Source organism: Rhea pennata, chromosome 7 (assembly GCF_028389875.1).
Source record: "Rhea pennata isolate bPtePen1 chromosome 7, bPtePen1.pri, whole genome shotgun sequence".
NCBI lineage: Eukaryota > Metazoa > Chordata > Aves > Rheiformes > Rheidae > Rhea > Rhea pennata.
The window spans coordinates 3,036,689-3,055,059 of record NC_084669.1 but is presented as its reverse complement, the minus strand read 5'-3'; the positions used below and the strand labels follow the sequence as shown (position 1 = coordinate 3,055,059).

Here is an 18,371-nt window from a genome sequence, read left to right as displayed (position 1 = left end):
GTAAGAATTTTTTTTTTCCTTGTTTAATATATCTTCTGAAGATGACAGTTGTCATGTCACTTCATGGGCGGTTATGCATCTTTTGCATTTGGTGTTATGCCTGGTTACTGTTTTTTCAGGGCAAAACAATTTCTGGCCTTTCCAAAATTACTCCCTGGTGAGAACTGAACTCCGGCGGAGTGGGAGCGATGTCGAGGTTAACTGCTGTGGGGTGTGAGCAGTCTCCAGCGGTTGCTTCCAGTGTTTGTTTCTGTAGCTGGCTTTGTTTTAGGCTGAAGGTGTGCATCCAGGAAGGATTCAAGGAGGATTAAGATGGGCCAACGTAAGCAGAAGCTTATAGTTGTTCTGTGGAGTAGTGATTAGCAGCCTTTCCCGTGGGAGTTTGCTGTGAGGAACCAGCTGGGACTCGTGATACACAATAAACTCATGTTTGAAATGTACACTGTGACCAGGTTTGCTGTTAGATACATCTAAACAAATCTGAGAAGTTTTCACTTAGTCCAAAATCCTTTCTTCCACATTTTAGGTCTTTAGCATTGATATTAGCCGCAAGTAGAATGAATATACTTCAGAGATCTCTTTAATGTTATTTCTCTTGCTGTTTATATTAAGTAGCGGGACTCCAGGCTTTTTCTGAATGGAGTTCTGAAACGAGGAGAGAGCTGATATTTTATTGCCACTGCTCACATTGTTTGCAACTCTGAACGGTTCAGTAATGTCTGCAAAAAAAAATGCATTTGGTAAATCTTCGTGTTGTCGTGGTGCTTAACTTTTAGCAATGGAGGGGAAAAAGGCCAAAAACTACTTTTGTAATTTGTTTTTGATTGTTTATCCCATATCCAGAAGATACATTAGTTACAGGACAACACTGTTGGACACTGTCAGGGCTTGCTAAGATGTGAAATATGATAGCTTGATTACAACATTATAAAATGAAGGATATGACTGATCTCTCTGAGGAGTATTGTTGGATTAATGCATTTACCTCTGGCATTTATAAATTCTTAAATCCTTTCATTTTTAAGTGTGGCATTCATGCAGTAAATCTATGAAGTGTGACTGAGAAATTAATCCTTAGTATTATTTATAAAGGTGTGAATTAAAGTTTTTTAGAAACACTTTATAGATTATTTTGTGTGTGTGTTAAGCTGACAGTAAAACAATGCAGTTTATTGCAGAGCTGCATAAAATTGGCACAAAATATTGGAAGACAAGACAAATTCAACAAAATTATTTGAATGTATTTTTTTTATGAAGAAGTAAAAGTATCATAAATGGAGTTAAAGGCTATTTTAAAAAAGTGGATGTGTGGCTTTTTTAGGCTTGTTACAAGGGGAAGTATTAGTGGATTTAAAGAAACTAGACCAAATATAGCCAAGCATTATACAAAAAAGTTGCCATTGGTGAGAGTGAGTAAGAAGTTTGGATGTGTATAGGAGAAAAATCTTTGAAATTATCTTGTCTTATGTATGCTAATAGCAGTATTTTCTTTGTCTAGCCCTTTACAACTATGACGCAAGGGGACCAGATGAACTTTCTTTACAAATAGGTGACACTATACACATACTAGAAACATACGAAGGTAAGCTTTCAAAAATTTGCATCTAGTAACATTGTAATTTACGTTTCCTTTGGACTTTATCTTCCTGTCCTTTCAGGTGATGAATTGCTTGCTTCTTGCTAAAGGACAAAATGTTATTTTTAATGAACACAGAATTAACCAGTGCTAGATGTGAATGAGCAAGCATGTGGTAGATACCTGATGAATAACTATTTCCTTTTCCATGAAAGAGGGATGTTTTCACTGCTTTATTTATATGGATCAATTGTGGCATCTATTATATTGTTAGAGAAATGATAGATGTTTTCCAGATACCCTCAGATAATGCAGAAGAGCCTGCTTCTAAAAAGTTCTAATCTGAATTTGAAAGTCACCTGGGGCCTAAATTATTTATCTCTCTCTCATAAGATGTATGTGTGTTAGTGCCATTGACTGATTTCAGGCTTTTCAAATGCTTTGCCTGCTTTGATATGAATCTGTAGCAGTGTAATATGTTCCAAAGTCTTTCCTCCTTAATTTGTGTAAAAGGAAATGTGAATACTGAGTTTGGTAATCAAGAGATGTGGAAAATTGTCATGTTTTTCTGCTCTTGCTTGATCCGGTACTGAACAGAGTAAAATATTCTCTATTGTTATATCGTTGAATCTAGATTTTTATGGCATGCTGTAGTTTGGAAAGATATAAATAACACAGTCAAAACAAAGTGAACTCTCTTTGTCTAAAATATTGTAACACTTTTTGCTTTGAAAGTGTCATTTGTTTAACATGTTGGTTTTAACGTGTTTGTTTCTCTAAATGTTGATCTTTTGATGTATTTCCATGGTAAATTTTCCATATCGGCTTGAATGGGATTTTTATTGGTTATATCTACTAAAATAAACAATATTGCTATATTAACAGAAATAACTAACTTTACTCATCACTCCCTGCAAAGCGTACTTTCTCATTGTTCAGTCTTTGTATAGAATTCAGCCTGCCACAATAATAATTTACCTTTCTCACTGCGCAAAATAATCTTTCTGTTGTCCAGAGTTATGTGCTTTAATAAATATCTAATAATGAGCACATTTTAAATGCAGACAAGATGACTTAAATGTTGTTTTGCAGTTATATACTATAGATTTATTTGAAGAATGTGAGAAACTTTAAATCCTGAATAGCATAGGTGATGCTTACCATGTCAAATCATGAATGGTGCTACCTTAATAGGACAGCGGAGATGACTAATTTTTCACCTGGACTTGAACAACAGAAAGACCTTTACACTCTCATCGAATGGTTGTTAGGCTTTCAGGCACATGGCATGAGTTCATGTTAAAAGAAATGCAAATAAATTAGTGTTCTTCCAAACATTTTATACAGTGATTAATCATTATCCACCTGCTGTGGTGGGAAATGAGATGCTGTAATTCTTACCTCTTTTGTTCACAGAGCTGCCGTTATTAGGTAATTATTTGAGCTTTTTGATCTCCAAGTTCTCTATACAAAATATGCTTAGATTGTGCCCCAGGAGGTCTCTTAGCATCTGCCCTAGTTTTACTTCTGGGTGCCCTGATGGGAACTTCCCTGTCATCACTTGTGTCCGTGTCGGGATTCTGTTCCCTTAGGATGCAGTGGAATGTGCCCGTCTGACCTCCTTCCGCCTCCCCCAAGTAATGGGGCAGTGGGACAGAAAACTCATTTGGAGAGTCAGGGGAATTATTTTCCAATAATAATACAAACCTATAAGTTTTTCAAATTACTTCAATAAAGGCTGAATTATTTCTTTTATTTAAAATGATGGTGTCAGCCTTAAAAAAAAAAAAAATCTTGTCAAGGTAATGGTGTAGTAAATAGGTGCAATATTCAAGAGAAATAACAGGAAGTGCTAAGTTTTGCCCTTAGTGTGTCTTTCACAGCTTGAACACACAGATATTTAATTGGTCCCTTTTCTTATTAGGGCATTTACTTGGATGCATATTTCAAGCCATTAAATCCCGTAATATTTGTTAAGGGTGTGGCTAGGAACCCTGTAACACGTAACTAAGCCACTTAAAAGCTCGGGTCACTTTGGGAAATATTTATGGCATTGGCCTGTTTTCCTCTTACTGGCACTTGTGTGAAACTATGTGTCTGTTAATAGATAGACTTAGGAGAATCTACAATACGGTGCTATATACTTTCGTTAAGTGTTAGATGTTAAGTATTTGCCCTGCTTGCCCTTGAGGTTTGTTTTAAATGTTTTTTAATTTTTTTTTATTGACTTCCAGAAGCCCCAAAATATGGCTTCAAAATCAAGAACTGAAGTTAGGGAGTGCCACAATTTCAGTTGATACGTGCCTTTAGATACCTTTTCTAATGTCATTAACTCACGCATACACATGCATCCCTCCCCTACCTGCTACCCCTTGCTTCATTTGGTGTGGTGAATTAGATACCAGTAGCTTAAAACAGCACTTACCTCATCCTTTTTTTTTCTTTTTGCCTGGAATCTGATAACAAACCAAATTTATTTTCATTTGAAGAAAAATAGTAATTTGTGCCTTAACGTAAATAATTCACATTTGTGAGAGACTTAGTCATCTTTGCATCGCTTAGCTGTGCATAGAAGAGAACTATCCTTATGTAACAGAAAACTAAGAAATGGATTAAAGTCTTTATGTTTTGGGTAGTCAGTTGGAGATTATTTCTTTCCCTCCTCCTATGTTTAAATTACATAGCCCTTAAAAGTGTGAAGGCATGACTCAGTGCTTCAGTGGAATCAGTGAGAGTTTAGCTCCTTGAAAACTGGACTCCCTATTGTATGGTTACGGGCTTGATGTCCAGAAAGAGGAACATTTAGGTGGCAGCTTATGAAGCCTAAGTAGGGTTGTGAGGCAGTGCGAAGTCAAGGAACCAAAGTACCTGCCCCTGTGCTGCGGGGAGGAGGCTGAAAAATCCTGCACGCTTGAGACCTTAATATGCAGGCCTAGTCCCAGAGTGCAGACGAGGGGATCCTGCAGCCTCGAGCTCCCTTCCTACCCAGAGGCTTACCTATTGGTAGGCACAGATTTCCCCACCACCCTACTCCAATTATTTTCCTGAAAAGGTTCAGGCACTTCCGTGCAGGCTAATACACGTTCGTGTTCTTGATACCATGTTGGGCCCCTTCGTCGGGGGTTTGGCCTGCTTTTGGATTTTGGTGTGTGAATATGGTTGTAGATCCCAAAGTGTTTGTGTTTGCTGTTGAGATGACAAATGGCTGGTCTATATTTGAGAACTTGCATTTATTGAACTTAATAGGCTTTTAAATCAAACTAGTCACACAGTACATATTTCTAAACTTAATGCTCTTGAGTTGATTTTGTGTATGTTGGTAAATTACTAATTAAAGTGAAATTGACCTTACTTGAGAATGACAATTAAATGTGTAATGTGAAATGCCATCTCTAGCTCATCATTATGTCGTGTTCTCCATCAGTCTGTACATCATCACTCTGGTTTTATAGCTTTTAAAGAACACTGTTTAAGCGAGGCTATTAGTTCTGCGGAGAATTGAAATTCAGTTCTATGTTTTGTGAGGGGGGAAGTGTGGTTGGAAACAAAGTTAAGGTGGTTTTGAGCTGAGAAGGAACAGCTGATACTTGACATTAATGAACCTTCTAATGCTTTCCCCCTTTCTTCCTGCTAGGTTGGTATAGAGGTTATACACTAAGAAAAAAATCCAAAAAGGTAAGTTGTCCTGCTGTAGCAGGACAGAGTTTTCATTTTTCTCTTGGACAAAGATATATTATGTCATTGGGTGTGTTATGTGTTTATTACAACTGAGAGCAGAAATGTGTTGTGTTATTACATGGTAACAACTTACCACACCTCCACTGATCTCCAGTGACTGCTGCGTGCAGTCTGATCCTGGAGTAAATGAACTTTTCAAGTTAACTGAAACAGCTTTCAACGAAGCCTAAAAACTGCCTTGGACATCTAGTATTTTTGCAGTGTAAGTGAATGTATATAATGTACAGTCAATATGGAATGGCTGATGTGCATTTACTGATCAGCTCATTTACTGCAGTAACTTGTTTAGTGCACCAGAGCCTTTACTTCAATAAAAAGTTAAGTTAGAACTTTTACAGAACTTTACATTTTAGTTGATCTATTTAAAGGCTGATGGCTTGCTTCATGTTCTGTTAAATAATGCATTACTCATAAAAAGCAATTGCCTCTTGGAAAGTGATAAGGAGATCATTGTGATTTTCAGCCATTCTCTATGAGAGATGGAGTAATCTTCTGCAGTGTAATTTTTGCCTTGTTGTTAGGCTTTAAGCATGCATGAAGGGCTGCTGTTTATAGAAGCGCTTTTTTTTGGGGGGGGGGGGGGACTAAACAGCAGAAATATTGCTTCTAATATTGCATTTTAGTTTTTAGAGTTTCATAGTAGTAGTAATTAACCAGAATTAAAAGATTGATTATTTCTTGTTATTTTGTCATTTCGAAATGAAAAACTAGCATGTTTGCATGCAGAATTGGATTTTGAGTTATTTTTGCAAGTCTAAAAGTAAAGAAAGAGCGAATTTTCTGAGTAATCCTGCCTGTTTCATAACAAGACCTATTTTGTGTTTTTTTCTATTGTATTTTTTGAGATATGCCTATTTATTTATTTATTTATTTTTAAGGAAATATTTCATGAATATGCCTTATTCAGCCTAATCAGCAATGACACATTTCTCTTGGCTTAAATTAATTCCAGGTGTTGCTGCATTTGCTTGACTGCAGCTAAATGTAGTCAGACTTGCTTGCTTTTTTTTCTCCTCAGACTACAAGGAAAATTATACTGTGGTACAGTACCTATTTGCAACTCTTAAAATGCAAAATTTTTGTAAAATAGCAGTATTTTGAAAATATTTTATTTCTAGAGTCTTGAGATAGAGCATATTTTTTCAGAAAAGTAGTATTGGTCTTCTGAAATACTGTTGATCAAAGAACCACCGGTAGGTCGGTGACGTAAGACAGTATATAACCAAGTCTATATGCTGTAGGTTGAAATGAAGGATGACTGTGTTCTGCATGTGTATGCATTTGTGTTTGTTTCACAGCAGCTGAGTCAGGCAGCCCAGTATCATGTAATGTTCTTGCATAGTGTCTCCTCTAACTCGAAGCCTGTAAATGTTGGGAAGACACTAGGAGAGAGAAGAAGCATCTTCTAGTGGGAGAAGAAAGCTTGGTTAGACATGAGAAAAAAACAGGCAGTAGGACCTGGAATTGAGGAGAAATGTCACTTTGGAAATAACTTGTATCAAGTGACTTGTTAATTCATATTTTCAAAGGCAATTGAATATTTTAGTTTGAATCTATATATAAACATCCAGGGACCTGGGGAAACCAAGGCAAACTGTGCTTTGACTGAGGGAGGAAACACTCCTTTGCAAAACCTTTACTCATGTTGCAAAATCTTCTTGAAAGGACATACAAAGCAAAACTTAAATGTTGCGATTTAAAAAGAAAAAAGGTTCTAACCTAATGGTTAAGAGGATGTGAATGGCTCTATGCAGACCAGGCAATGTGTTTTGGCAGGTTGTTAGGTAATAGATAATGTTATGTGCATCTGGTTACTTAAAATAATTTTTTGCTCTTTCTCCTTCCCTCTCAAAGGGCATATTTCCTGCATCTTATATACATCTTAAGGAAGCAATAGTTGAAGGAAAAGGGTGAGTTTCGTTTGAAAATCATGAAAATTCATTTTCTTATGTGTGTTGATGCAGCTTCAGTGCATTCATCAGATGGGCTCATATTTGCTTCCAGTTAGTAAAGGAGTTGATAACCGCAGTTTTTTAACTCTTAGCTGAACTCAAGCTCAAAAGTGCTAATATTAGAAGTGTATTTGGCTTCTTGGGCAGTACAGTCCTTAACTATATCAGCATGTATTTGAGCTGCAGCATGACCTTTTCTGTATTAATTTTAAAGCTCCTGATGAGTTAGTAAGTTACCAGGATGTTTTTGTAACTTTTTATACTCACATGAATAATAATAGGTTAACTCCCCCCTTGCCTCCCAGCTGGAATTCCATGTTGGAATTCTATCTTTCAGCAAAGAATTGTTTTTGTAATTCTCCTGCTCCTTTGCCTCAGGTATGTGACTGTAGTTCAGGCTGGTTTTTGTCATTTAACAGCTGATAAAGTTCAGGTCTTACATAAATACCAACCACATTGCTGGGCATGCCTGTAAAAGTTCATAAAACTGATATAAAAGATTACTTAAAAAGAAAACCCCAAAATGGAAAAACAGCAAAGAAATGGATTGAAATTAATAAATGATTAGCCAGGTATGAAATGGAGTGAAACAGCATTAAAATATTTTTATTTCTTTGTGCCTGATTTATTTTTATAAGCTGCTAAATATGTAAATGATAAAATACTAATCATATGATTACTGCATAATGACATCTTTCTTGTTGATTACAAGACTGCCTTTAAGTACCCTACTTCTGAAATATTAAAAGATCTAACTGTTGTTTTAAAATTATGTGTGATCCAAGTGTGAGACAAGTCATACAGAAACTTAATGACTTTTATGCTTGGAAAAAAATATATATATACATATATAATAAGTATTTTTAAGACTAATAGTTTGAAAAACAACTGTAATTCACTATCATAACATTGTACATGCTGCATATCTGGCTTTCGTTTTTATTACTTCCTGTAAAATTAGTATCTTGGTAACAAATGGTATGGTGAGATGTATCCTTACCTTGTGAATGTGGGAACAAGGAAAATGGCTTGAGCTCAGTAGTATCCTCTCAGCCCACTGAGGTATCCTTTAAGGCGTGTGAAACTGGTATGTCTTAGCTCATCTGTGTGTTGTGAGGTATTTGCTGTGATGCTTTAAATTTATTATAAGTTATGCTATTTTGAATCATATTATTCAATTGATTTTGGAAATGAGCAATTTCCGAATTAAGTAATTTTGGGTAAGATGGCAAAGTCCTTCTTAACTTTTTTCTTCTTAGACAACATGAAACAGTTATACCCAACGAGCTCCCGCTGATTCAGGAAGTTACCACAACGCTACGGGAATGGTCCATCATCTGGCGGCAGTTATATGTTGTAAGTATTCACTCAGAAAACTGTTCACGGTCTTAGGTGGTTTGTGCCAAGAGTGATGTTCTGAAAGTTAAGATAGGAAGTATGAAGAAACTGGTAATGACTTTCCCTTTCTACTGCTTCTGAAGGCTATTTCAAAACTAATGTTGTAAACATGTAAACGTTCAGCATCTTCTGTGTCATGGCACATCTCAGTTGCTGCTTTTGGATGTTTTTTCAAGTACTGTGCATTTCTTAGGCAGAATCAGGTTTCTGCAGAGTGATACTTTGATCTAGCAGTAGCTTGTTGTGTAGTTATGAATGGCTTGAGTGAAAATACATTTTCACGGGGTACTGCAGCTTGCAGATTATCCAGAATACGTTGGCTTTTAAAGGTATTTTAGATTTTTCTAAAGTCTGTGGATGAATATGTTAATTGAAGAAAAGTCAGTTTTGAGGACAGTTCTCAAGCATATCACTCTACATGATGAGAAACTCAAATTTCCAATGTCAGACTTGGGAGTTGAAACCTCATTCTTTGAAAATGCGTTGGTATAGATCTGTACCTGGCAGTATTCTTATACTTAAAGTTGATTGTTTTAAACTTACCTTGACCCTACTTAAACTTACTGCCAATTATTTTCATATGCTTAAGTAGGTATGCGTTAATGTCTCTGTCTGATATTTACAAAGGTTTGTAAAATTCAAAGCTGTGATTCTACATATGCTTGTCTTAAATAAGAATATAATCCTAGATTTTTATAGTAATAAACATTTGCATTAATGTAGCAATAGAAAAATGGGGTGATAGGAAAATAAAATAGTCATGAAAGCACACAGATCAAGGCATTCATAAGTATAGTTTAAATATTGTTTAAATGTATACCTAAAATGTGCTTCATATGTAACTAATACTATTGGATGCAAGGTACCCTAGCTCAGACTTCTTATGCTTTTATTGTGCTCTTACACAATGAGAGAAAACAATTTCACATTCATATTATTTTGGTAGAATAGGGATTTTGCATTAAACCCCAAAACTCTTAGGCATGTCTGAAATCTTGCTTCTACCCTAAAAGTAGTTATGTAACATAGAATGAATGTTTTACAAAAGTATGTGGCTGAGAATGTGGAAGAGGAGGCTATTGCTCTCAACATAAGGAGAAAAAACTAGAAATGGCAAGGAAATGAGAATTTACTGTTTGTGTGTGTGCGTGTAAGATATTTAAAGGTGGATAGAAATGAAAATTTGAGCAGCTGACACAGTATCCATTGCAGGTTCTTGTTGCCTTACGTGGCTTTGCATTGCATCTGTGAAAATACAGGAAAGATTACTAAAAACATAGTATGTTGGAAATAACGTAGTGTTGAAGTAGATGAAGGATAATACATTATATGAGGAGAGACAGAAGGAGATTGAGAGTTTTAATGTGGCATGATACCAGAGAGTTGATGCATTGATGAGCAAGGAAGAAATAAATGGGGGCAGAAATGCACTGGGAAGAGCAGAATCTGCAGGACGCAAAATATAGAAGAGCTGGAACTGGGTAAGCAAAGAGAGCCAAAGTAAACGTTTTTGAGAAACAACCCTAATATTTTCTTCAGTAATTCTTGCTTGGAGTGTAGGACAGTGGAAAGTTAGAGCTGGGTAGGTTCAGTTATTTGGTAAACAGTGTACTGACCGAATTGCAAACTTTATGTGCATTTACCCTTGGTTTCACTGCTCTGTGTTACTGAGAACAGTGAGAATTGCAGTTTGACCCTAATATCATTCTTGGGATTACTCTGAGTATGAAATCTGACATTTCTTAATGTCAGAGAAATACCACTTACACAGCTGCACAGAACTTGGTTGCTATGCACATATGATAAGAAAGAAGGGGTAATAAAAGACATTGTTGGAAGTTTCCGTACCCAAATTTGTGTGTATTCTTGTAGCGGTAGCTTTTTATGAAATTATAAAATTCTCCTAATACAGGAATCATTTGTTCTAACCATTAACATACACGATACGAATGAGATGCTGCATTTGCTTCTATAAAGAAACATGAACAGCTAAACAGTGCTGCTATGCTGTGTTAATAACTTTGAATTCGAGAACAGATAATATGTGATGCTACCAGCAGCCTCGGTTTGGAGAAGGAGAGTGTTCCAGTTCGTGTCATGTTAATATGAGAAGGTAGATCAGGTGGTGAGTTTGTATCTCAAGGATATCTGTACAGATTAGCTGTGTGTAGTCCATTGCCAGAAGGAGATTTGCTGCACTAGGATTGCCTTTTCAAGGGGGATTTGGTTGACTGGAGGTAACAGGCTTCAAATCCATTTGCAGACGTTAGAAATTATCTAAAGCCGTGAGTTGCCCATTCTTGCATATCAGAAATCATTAAGCTTCCACGTTTATCCCAGTGTTCAGTCCATAATTTGTTTGAATAATGAACGAGTATCCAGTTTTGACTTGCAGATAATAAAATAAGTGTCATGTTCTTCATCTTACTAGTTCATAACTGCCTGCAGCACAGAAAATGGTGAACCTCTTTCTTGAATTTCTGTCCTTCGTTTCCAGCCATAGATGCCTCTTGTGGCTTTCTCTGCTATGTTAAAGAGCTTTTATTAATTGATATTTTCTCTCCATGAAGGTTCTCACACACTGTAATCAAGTCAGCTTTTTGATAACCTGAAGAGACTGAAGTCTCTAAGTTTCACAGTTTGATTTTTTTTTTTCTCTTGCCGTTGTGTTCTAAAACTGCACCTTGTGCAGTCTTTATACATAGCAAAGAATTGTAAGTTTATTTTAATTATTTAGTTATTCCAGTTGGTTTTGGTCAAATAAGGCCTGGATGTAGTCTGAATGGAAGATGACTGGGCATAGCCTGAATAATTCATTGATGTAGGATGCTTAGGAAGGTATTCTCTTTTATAGTGCATTGAACTAATGGCTTAGCTGGAATTTGAGAGGTGTGAAGGCAGGAGAGTGTTGCTAGGTGAGATCAAAGCCCTCTGAACCTCAGTTTCTTCTTTGTCTCTAGGTATCTTACGCACGCACACACATGCACGACATCTCCTGTTCTGTAACTTCAGTTGTGGACAGTGTTGTTCGTGCACTGCACTAAAGCTGGGTCCACTGTTCAAGCCGATGCGTCTAATCCTGTTGCGTGGTTAAGGAGTTTGTTTTACACTGTATGTTTAAAAAGCAAAAAAAACAACCCACTACTGGAAAAGAGGCTTCTTCTGTTCTGCGTACAGAACTCTGTCTTCCTGTGCCCTAGCTTAGCTGTAGGTTGCTAAAGAAAGTTTTTTGTATGCTGCTGTGCACTACTTCAGACTGATAGTTCCAGGCCTTATAAGCGATTAAGGTATTTGACTTTCTGTGAGGTTTTGTGCTTTCCTATTTCCTGTCTCCCTTCTGCGAGTGTCATTACCTGTGGGCTTCTAAGATACTGAGGAATTTTAAAATACTGTTCTGAAGTTTTAACTAGAAAAAATGTTCTCAAGTAGGTATGATGCACATGGGATACTGCAGAACTTAAGCCTCTTCTATTACTTCACCATTTTTCATCCTGTTCAACTCAGTACAGTGGATTTTTGGATAAGATTACTATGTAAACCAAAAAAAAAAAATGTATTTTACCTTGAACACTTGCTCTAAATAGATTATGATCGAAGTTTTAAGGTAACATAAATATAAGCATTTACATTTATTTACTTACCTGAAAGATAGTATAGGATTCCTTTTATTGGGTGTTCTGTACTAGGGAAAATTGGACTCTTATTTGAGAGCTAACTATAGATTTTCACTCTTTTAAACTCATGCTTTATAATTTTAATATACCATATCTACTTAAAAGATATTCAGTAGACTTTAGAACTAATTCTACCTATTTTTCTTCCCTTCCAAACAGCAAGATAATAGAGAAATGTTTCGTAGTGTACGGCACATGATATATGACCTTATTGAATGGCGATCTCAAATACTCTCTGGAACTTTACCACAAGATGAGCTCAAGGAACTGAAAAAGAAAGTGACTGCCAAAATTGATTACGGAAACAGGTTTGTGAACAATATATTACAAGTTTTTTCAGTTTAAAAACAAATCAGCTTTATATTACATATTAGCTATCAAGTACCTCTTACAGGATTCTTTTGCTCCTATATTTATGCAGATGTAATAGTAATATAGTAAGTCTTTTAGTGGATAAAGAGGGAAATTGAATGTAGCGTCTTTTAAACGGAGTAAAATCAGAATATAGAAAGTACAATTGATGTGTTACAGTCACTTGTTTGACTTTATCAAATTGATACTGGAATAAAGCTGTGATTTTTAAGGTCAGTTGAAAAGTGTAAGTATTGCCTTCATTCAAGATGTAATTTAGACTGTGCTTGCTTCTGTAGCATATAACTGTTGTTGCTTTCTCAAGACCACCAGCTGCGTTTGCCCTGAAGTTACTTGTGCTGTAATGTGATGTTGAAGGATTTGGCTTGGAAACAGAGTTTAAATCGCTGTTTCTCTGCTTATGTCGTATGCAGCTTGTACCAGAAGATTACCAGACAGACTTAATAAAAGGAAGTGTCTATTTAACAGGTGACAGTGGAAATTGTGAAATCTTTGGGTTTTTTTTCAAAAAAAACCCCAATAATATAGGTTGCATACATCAGATATGTTAGTAAATTAAATGTGTTAACTCTTCGTTGTGGAATAACTTCCAAACAGGCATCTGAATTAAAGCAAAATTACTTTTAAAAATGTGTTGTATGTTATAAGTTGTCTACATGGTTATGATTTTCCCTTTAAATTGAAAGTAAGGAATCATGCCATTCTCTCCGAGAAATCAGGAAATCGTTTGAAATGGTGTTTGGGATACTGAAAGAGAGCACTGTAGTACTATGCACCTGGGGACTGAAATTATTCAGCAAACTAACCTTTAAAATCTCTTGTGATGTAAATTCATCAGATTTGAGCTATTTGTGCTTTATTTCTTAAGAACTGCCCAGCTTGCAATATTTCTGTTCATGTATTTTATCTGCAAAAGCCGTAATTAAAAAAGAAAAACAAACAAAAATGAGTAATTCCATTCAGTAAGTAATTTAGCATTTATAATCCAAGATATGGACTGTTGTACCCTGGCAGACAATTAACCAGATGTTATTGATATTATTTGTTTGGCTACTATATTTTGCCATCTGGCTAAGGAGTTGGTTAAAGTTACTCTGAATAACCTCCAGATGCTCAGTGTTCAAATACAATAGAACATCTTGTGCTGCATTTTATATTCATAATGTTCTGATGGACTAATTAAGTGATCAGAATGTTCTCTGTAGGGTATGGGAGAGAATTGAATTTGAACTTCTGAGTAAATATTCACAACTAAGGAGATAACATATCTTTTTTAATGTAGTCATATATTCACTCTCGTCTAAAATGGACACAAGTAATGATTTCAATATCTGGACAGAAAAAAATCATTATGCGTTTCAGAAATATTTTCTCATCCAACTAGAATCCAGCTTTTCCTGTTTTGTGAAATACTGGTTTGTAAATACGATCTTCTTACAAATGAAGACAACAACTTCATTGCATATTCTTGAAATATTTGAAGTGGAAGCAGTGTTATTTTTACTTCGAATGTGTGTCTGAAATTGGGTCAAATAATTTTGTTAAGAAAACATATTTCTTGTTCAGTTGCAATAAAACTGCAAACAAACTGGGACATTTAAGAAGTTGTGCATAGTAGGCTGAGTGATTAGTCATTTTCTGAGTATCTTTTCGTCTGGTCCAGCTGCACGTCTTCTGCAAAAGGACTCTGCTTTTGTTCATCCAGGCCATACAGGGTTTGGTCCAGTTGTGGAGTGGAGCTTAAGAGGTGTTTCTTAATGGACTGCTGCAGTGCTGTGGGATGTGTTTGAGTGATGCTTGTCCACCTTTGAATTAATGCACTGCAACTGAAGAGTTTTCTATCCTGACCCTACTCAAGGCTTTGTCTCAAACCTCCAGTAGGGAGTGGCAAGGAGTGATCCTCTACATACATAAATGTCTTCATCTGCTAAAGCTTGTGTTATCCTTTTCAAGTGATTGAAAGTCTGTCTGAAGGGGATTTACTCTCAGATGAACTGTGAGCCTCTGTGGTGTATTAAATACTACAAGTCTGAGTTAAGCTCAGTGATAAAACATTTCAAAAACTAAGTTTCAAGAGCAGCATCATGAGAGGTGACTACAGAATTAAAAGATGATAACTTTTGGGATGACGTGTATTGAAAGGGATTTAGACATCAGCCATAGATAAGTTAGATAGAGAAAAATCCAGATCAACCTAAGCTTGAACCTTTTATCCACTGCCAGTGCAGTATTAAAGGGAAAAATGTGGAAGATCGGCCTTAATTATATTCTTGGATTTGATTATGAGCGGGCTTGGTTATGGTGGAAAGCCTCCTTTCCGTGGAAGTAATGGATGTTAACACTATGCTGACAAAAAATCTCACTTCTGCCTTAAGAGAAATATCTTGTGTGTTCTTGTGCTTTGTGGACTTTTGGGAAAACATGAATATGCATGTTCAGGAGGAGACTATGAAATGGGATGCAGAAATTTGCTGAACAAACATCTATAGTCACACCACATGCAAAATGGTCAAACTGTCAAATGAATCTGAGGAGAAGACATTCCTTGAAAGTTTAGTTGTTTAAGAAATTGCTTCCCCAGCTGTTCTGCTATTTAAGTTAGGCTTTCTGTTTTTCCTCTGAAACAGATGAGGAATATTCATTTACGTCAGTTCTGTGTGTGTTGTGGGGAAACATGATTTCAGTCAGGAATGGGTATGTCATGGGTTGATAGCATGTTAGATTGTTTTATAATTTATCAAATAACTTTTTCTAGTCTATGTCAACTGTGCATGAATTTCACGTTAAACGCTTGGCATTTTTTCCCCAGCATTTGCTTGAGCGATGTTAATTCACAAGCATATTTATGTTTTTGTATAGAATTCTTGATTTAGACCTGGTTGTTAGAGATGAAGATGGCAATATTCTGGACCCAGAGCAGACCAGTACAATTAGCCTTTTCAGAGCACATGAAATAGCTTCCAAGCAAGTTGAAGAGAGACTGCTGGAGGAAAAAGTAAGATACACCTTGTCTTGAGCTGTTTGTTTACCTTTTTCTCCCTTTAAAGGATCACGTGTTAGAATTCACAGTTGTGATGCAATCGGTCGGCTACGTTTGTATGTTAATACGAGAGGTGCAGAGGCTACTGCGTACGTAGCACATCTGTATCTTAGGTTGTCATGAGGGGGTATTTTTGAGAATCAAGTAGAATGCTGTGCTTACTCAGTTTTTGTGATTTTTTCAGTATGCCAGTCCTGAAAATTTGTTTGTTGAATTGTAGGGAGCAGTTTTGAAGATTTTTGTGAGGCTTAAGTGGTCAACTTATTTGCAATTCAAATTTTATTTTTTAAAAGAGAAAGGATTTATGTTGCAAAGAATGCTCCCAGTGTCAGGAACACAGTATTTCTGAGGAGCTGCTTTTGAGTGCCTTAGTGCAACTGAATGAGTTACTGTATTCTACTGAGTTGTAGTGGGCCATATACGGGCTCACAGCCTGTAAAAAAGCTTGATGTAGAAATGCACTAGTTCAAATCCCGTTCAGTCTCTACTTACATTTTAAACTAGTACATTTTTCCATTCAGAGTTTTTTTTTCCCCCGTGTCCCTGCCTCAAACAGTTTCAGCAGTCATACCCTACTTTCCTTTTGTTTCCCTAAAAATGATCTCTCTTTTTAGTTTCCTGTAAATATAAAAAGTACAGTAGAAAGAGTATAGATCCAGTGTGTCCTGTCTCTTCCTCTCCAGCACCACCTGTAGTATTTTAAGAGTAGCTCTGTAGGGCTTTTTGTGCATCAGCTGATGTGCATGGACCTAGACAACCTGCTGGTGTCTAAGCTTCAGGTTTTTGCTGCTGAGTACTCTTGACCGCAAGGGAATTCAGGCTGTTTCTGTGGAGTTTCGGTGAAGACAGAGGAGCTTTTGCAATTCTGTGCATTCCTTAGAGTGATGGCAAGGACAGAGGGAGACACTCAAGCTCATTGCTCCGGGCAAAGACCGAAGGTGGAAACTAGGAGAAGGGTGGCTGGGCGCAGTGCGTTTTGGAGAGTGTTGATAGGAATCTTCTGGGAGCGGAGCACCAGGCAGGGTGGTTGGGAGGCTTCGAGGTGCTGCTGTGCAAGGGCTGCCCTTGGGAGGGGAGGCTGAGAGCAGCAGTGTGTGTTGCTACTGCGAGCATGTGATCCCCTGAGGAGAGAGATGTGGGCTGAGCTCAGTGGCTCCATGCAGCTCGGGAGCTCTCGGCATCTAGTCTCTGCTCTGGACAGCATCTTGTTTTATTGTTCTTCTCCTGCCTCCATCTCCCCTTTTCGTTTTGTCCCATGTGTGTTCCTCCCTTCCATCTAGATAAAATAGTTCATGGAAGGTTTAGGTAAAGGATGAGGTGTGATAACCTGTAGAAATTACAGCACTAGCACTATCTTCTCTCCCCTCTTTATTGGTGCTCTGTGCCTGCCATAAAAACAGCAGATGCAGCAGAGAACAAGCTTCATTTTTTATCAGGTATTTCTGAGGCTCTGTGGTTTGCTCCGTTTGTTTACTGGTTTTTTGATAAGTGAACAAATCTCTGCTGATGGTATGGGACTTCATGATAGGATTTATGACAGACTACTTTTTCTAAATCTAATATAAGCGATGATGACGGGAGCAGACACTCAACAGACAACACCTGCTTTTTCATCTGGCTAGAAGCTTTTAGAAAGAATGTTTTACGATGGTGGGAGATTTGTTAGACCAAGTTGAATCTAAGTTTCCTCTGTTCTTGAATTACAGTCTCAAAAACAGAATATTGATATCAACAGACAAGCCAAGTTTGCTGCCACTCCTTCATTTGCTTTATTTGTAAATTTGAAAAATGTAGTTTGCAAAATAGGAGAAGATGCTGAAGTCCTTATGTCTCTCTATGATCCACTGGAATCAAAATTTATCAGGTTAGTGTCATCTATCTCCGGCACTGAGTGTACTCCCTAATCCGTGCTACTCAGCTTTAGTAGTAAGATAGTTTTGCAGGATGAGAGGGGCTTAAGGTCAGATTTCTTTTGAAATGTGCAGGACAAGGTTATTTGGGAAGCTACAGTACAGCAGCTCTTCATTGTCTTGCTCAGCACACCATCAGGCAAGTTCCTCCACCTGGGGTACCTCTGAGTCACACTGTTCCTTTTTGCATTGTATCTTTAGTTCCATAAGTGCAGAGCTTAAATGAGACAGGAACACACCTGCAAGGCTTTGTGCACTTCCTCACCGCAGCCTTGACAGTAATGAGTTAGATTTCTAGATTCTCTCCTTCCTTAAAGAAACTCCTGTGCTTTGCTGCTGGAGAGCTGCTTCCTTTTATAAAGGATATGCACGAAGTAAAATAGCAGCTGTCTAATAAGTAAATATTCATTTGTTTAGGATAGAAATTGGGTTTAAAGTAGTCTTCTGTAAATCCCGAGGCTGATTTTAGATGCTTATGTTAAAGGAAGCTGTTTAAACAAAAAGTTCTCAAAACATTATTCTTTCAGTGAAAACTACTTGGTGCGGTGGTCAAGCTCTGGACTCCCCAAAGATATAGACAGATTGCATAACCTTCGAGCAGTGTTCACTGTAAGTGTGTGGGGTCGGTTGAGTTTATAGAGTTTAAAGAACTTGTAGCTTGTGAATAATTGAAGAATTTAATGATTTGTACTTAGACGTGGAATTATCTCC

The 18,371-nt window shown here is 37.0% G+C and overlaps 1 protein-coding gene across 2 annotated transcripts in view; it reads left to right on the top strand.

Moving 5' to 3' along the window:
• The window catches only part of DOCK1 (dedicator of cytokinesis 1), a 298,286-nt gene that overhangs the window by 22,893 nt on the left and 257,022 nt on the right, over window positions 1-18,371 (top strand). For both annotated transcript variants that reach the window (XM_062580681.1, XM_062580680.1), the window contains exons 2-9: window positions 1,499-1,582; window positions 5,211-5,251; window positions 7,169-7,224; window positions 8,526-8,622; window positions 12,498-12,646; window positions 15,570-15,705; window positions 17,457-17,614; window positions 18,188-18,269. In XM_062580681.1, the coding sequence (XP_062436665.1) occupies window positions 1,499-1,582; window positions 5,211-5,251; window positions 7,169-7,224; window positions 8,526-8,622; window positions 12,498-12,646; window positions 15,570-15,705; window positions 17,457-17,614; window positions 18,188-18,269 (803 nt within the window). The remainder of the gene's footprint in view (window positions 1-1,498; window positions 1,583-5,210; window positions 5,252-7,168; window positions 7,225-8,525; window positions 8,623-12,497; window positions 12,647-15,569; window positions 15,706-17,456; window positions 17,615-18,187; window positions 18,270-18,371) is intronic.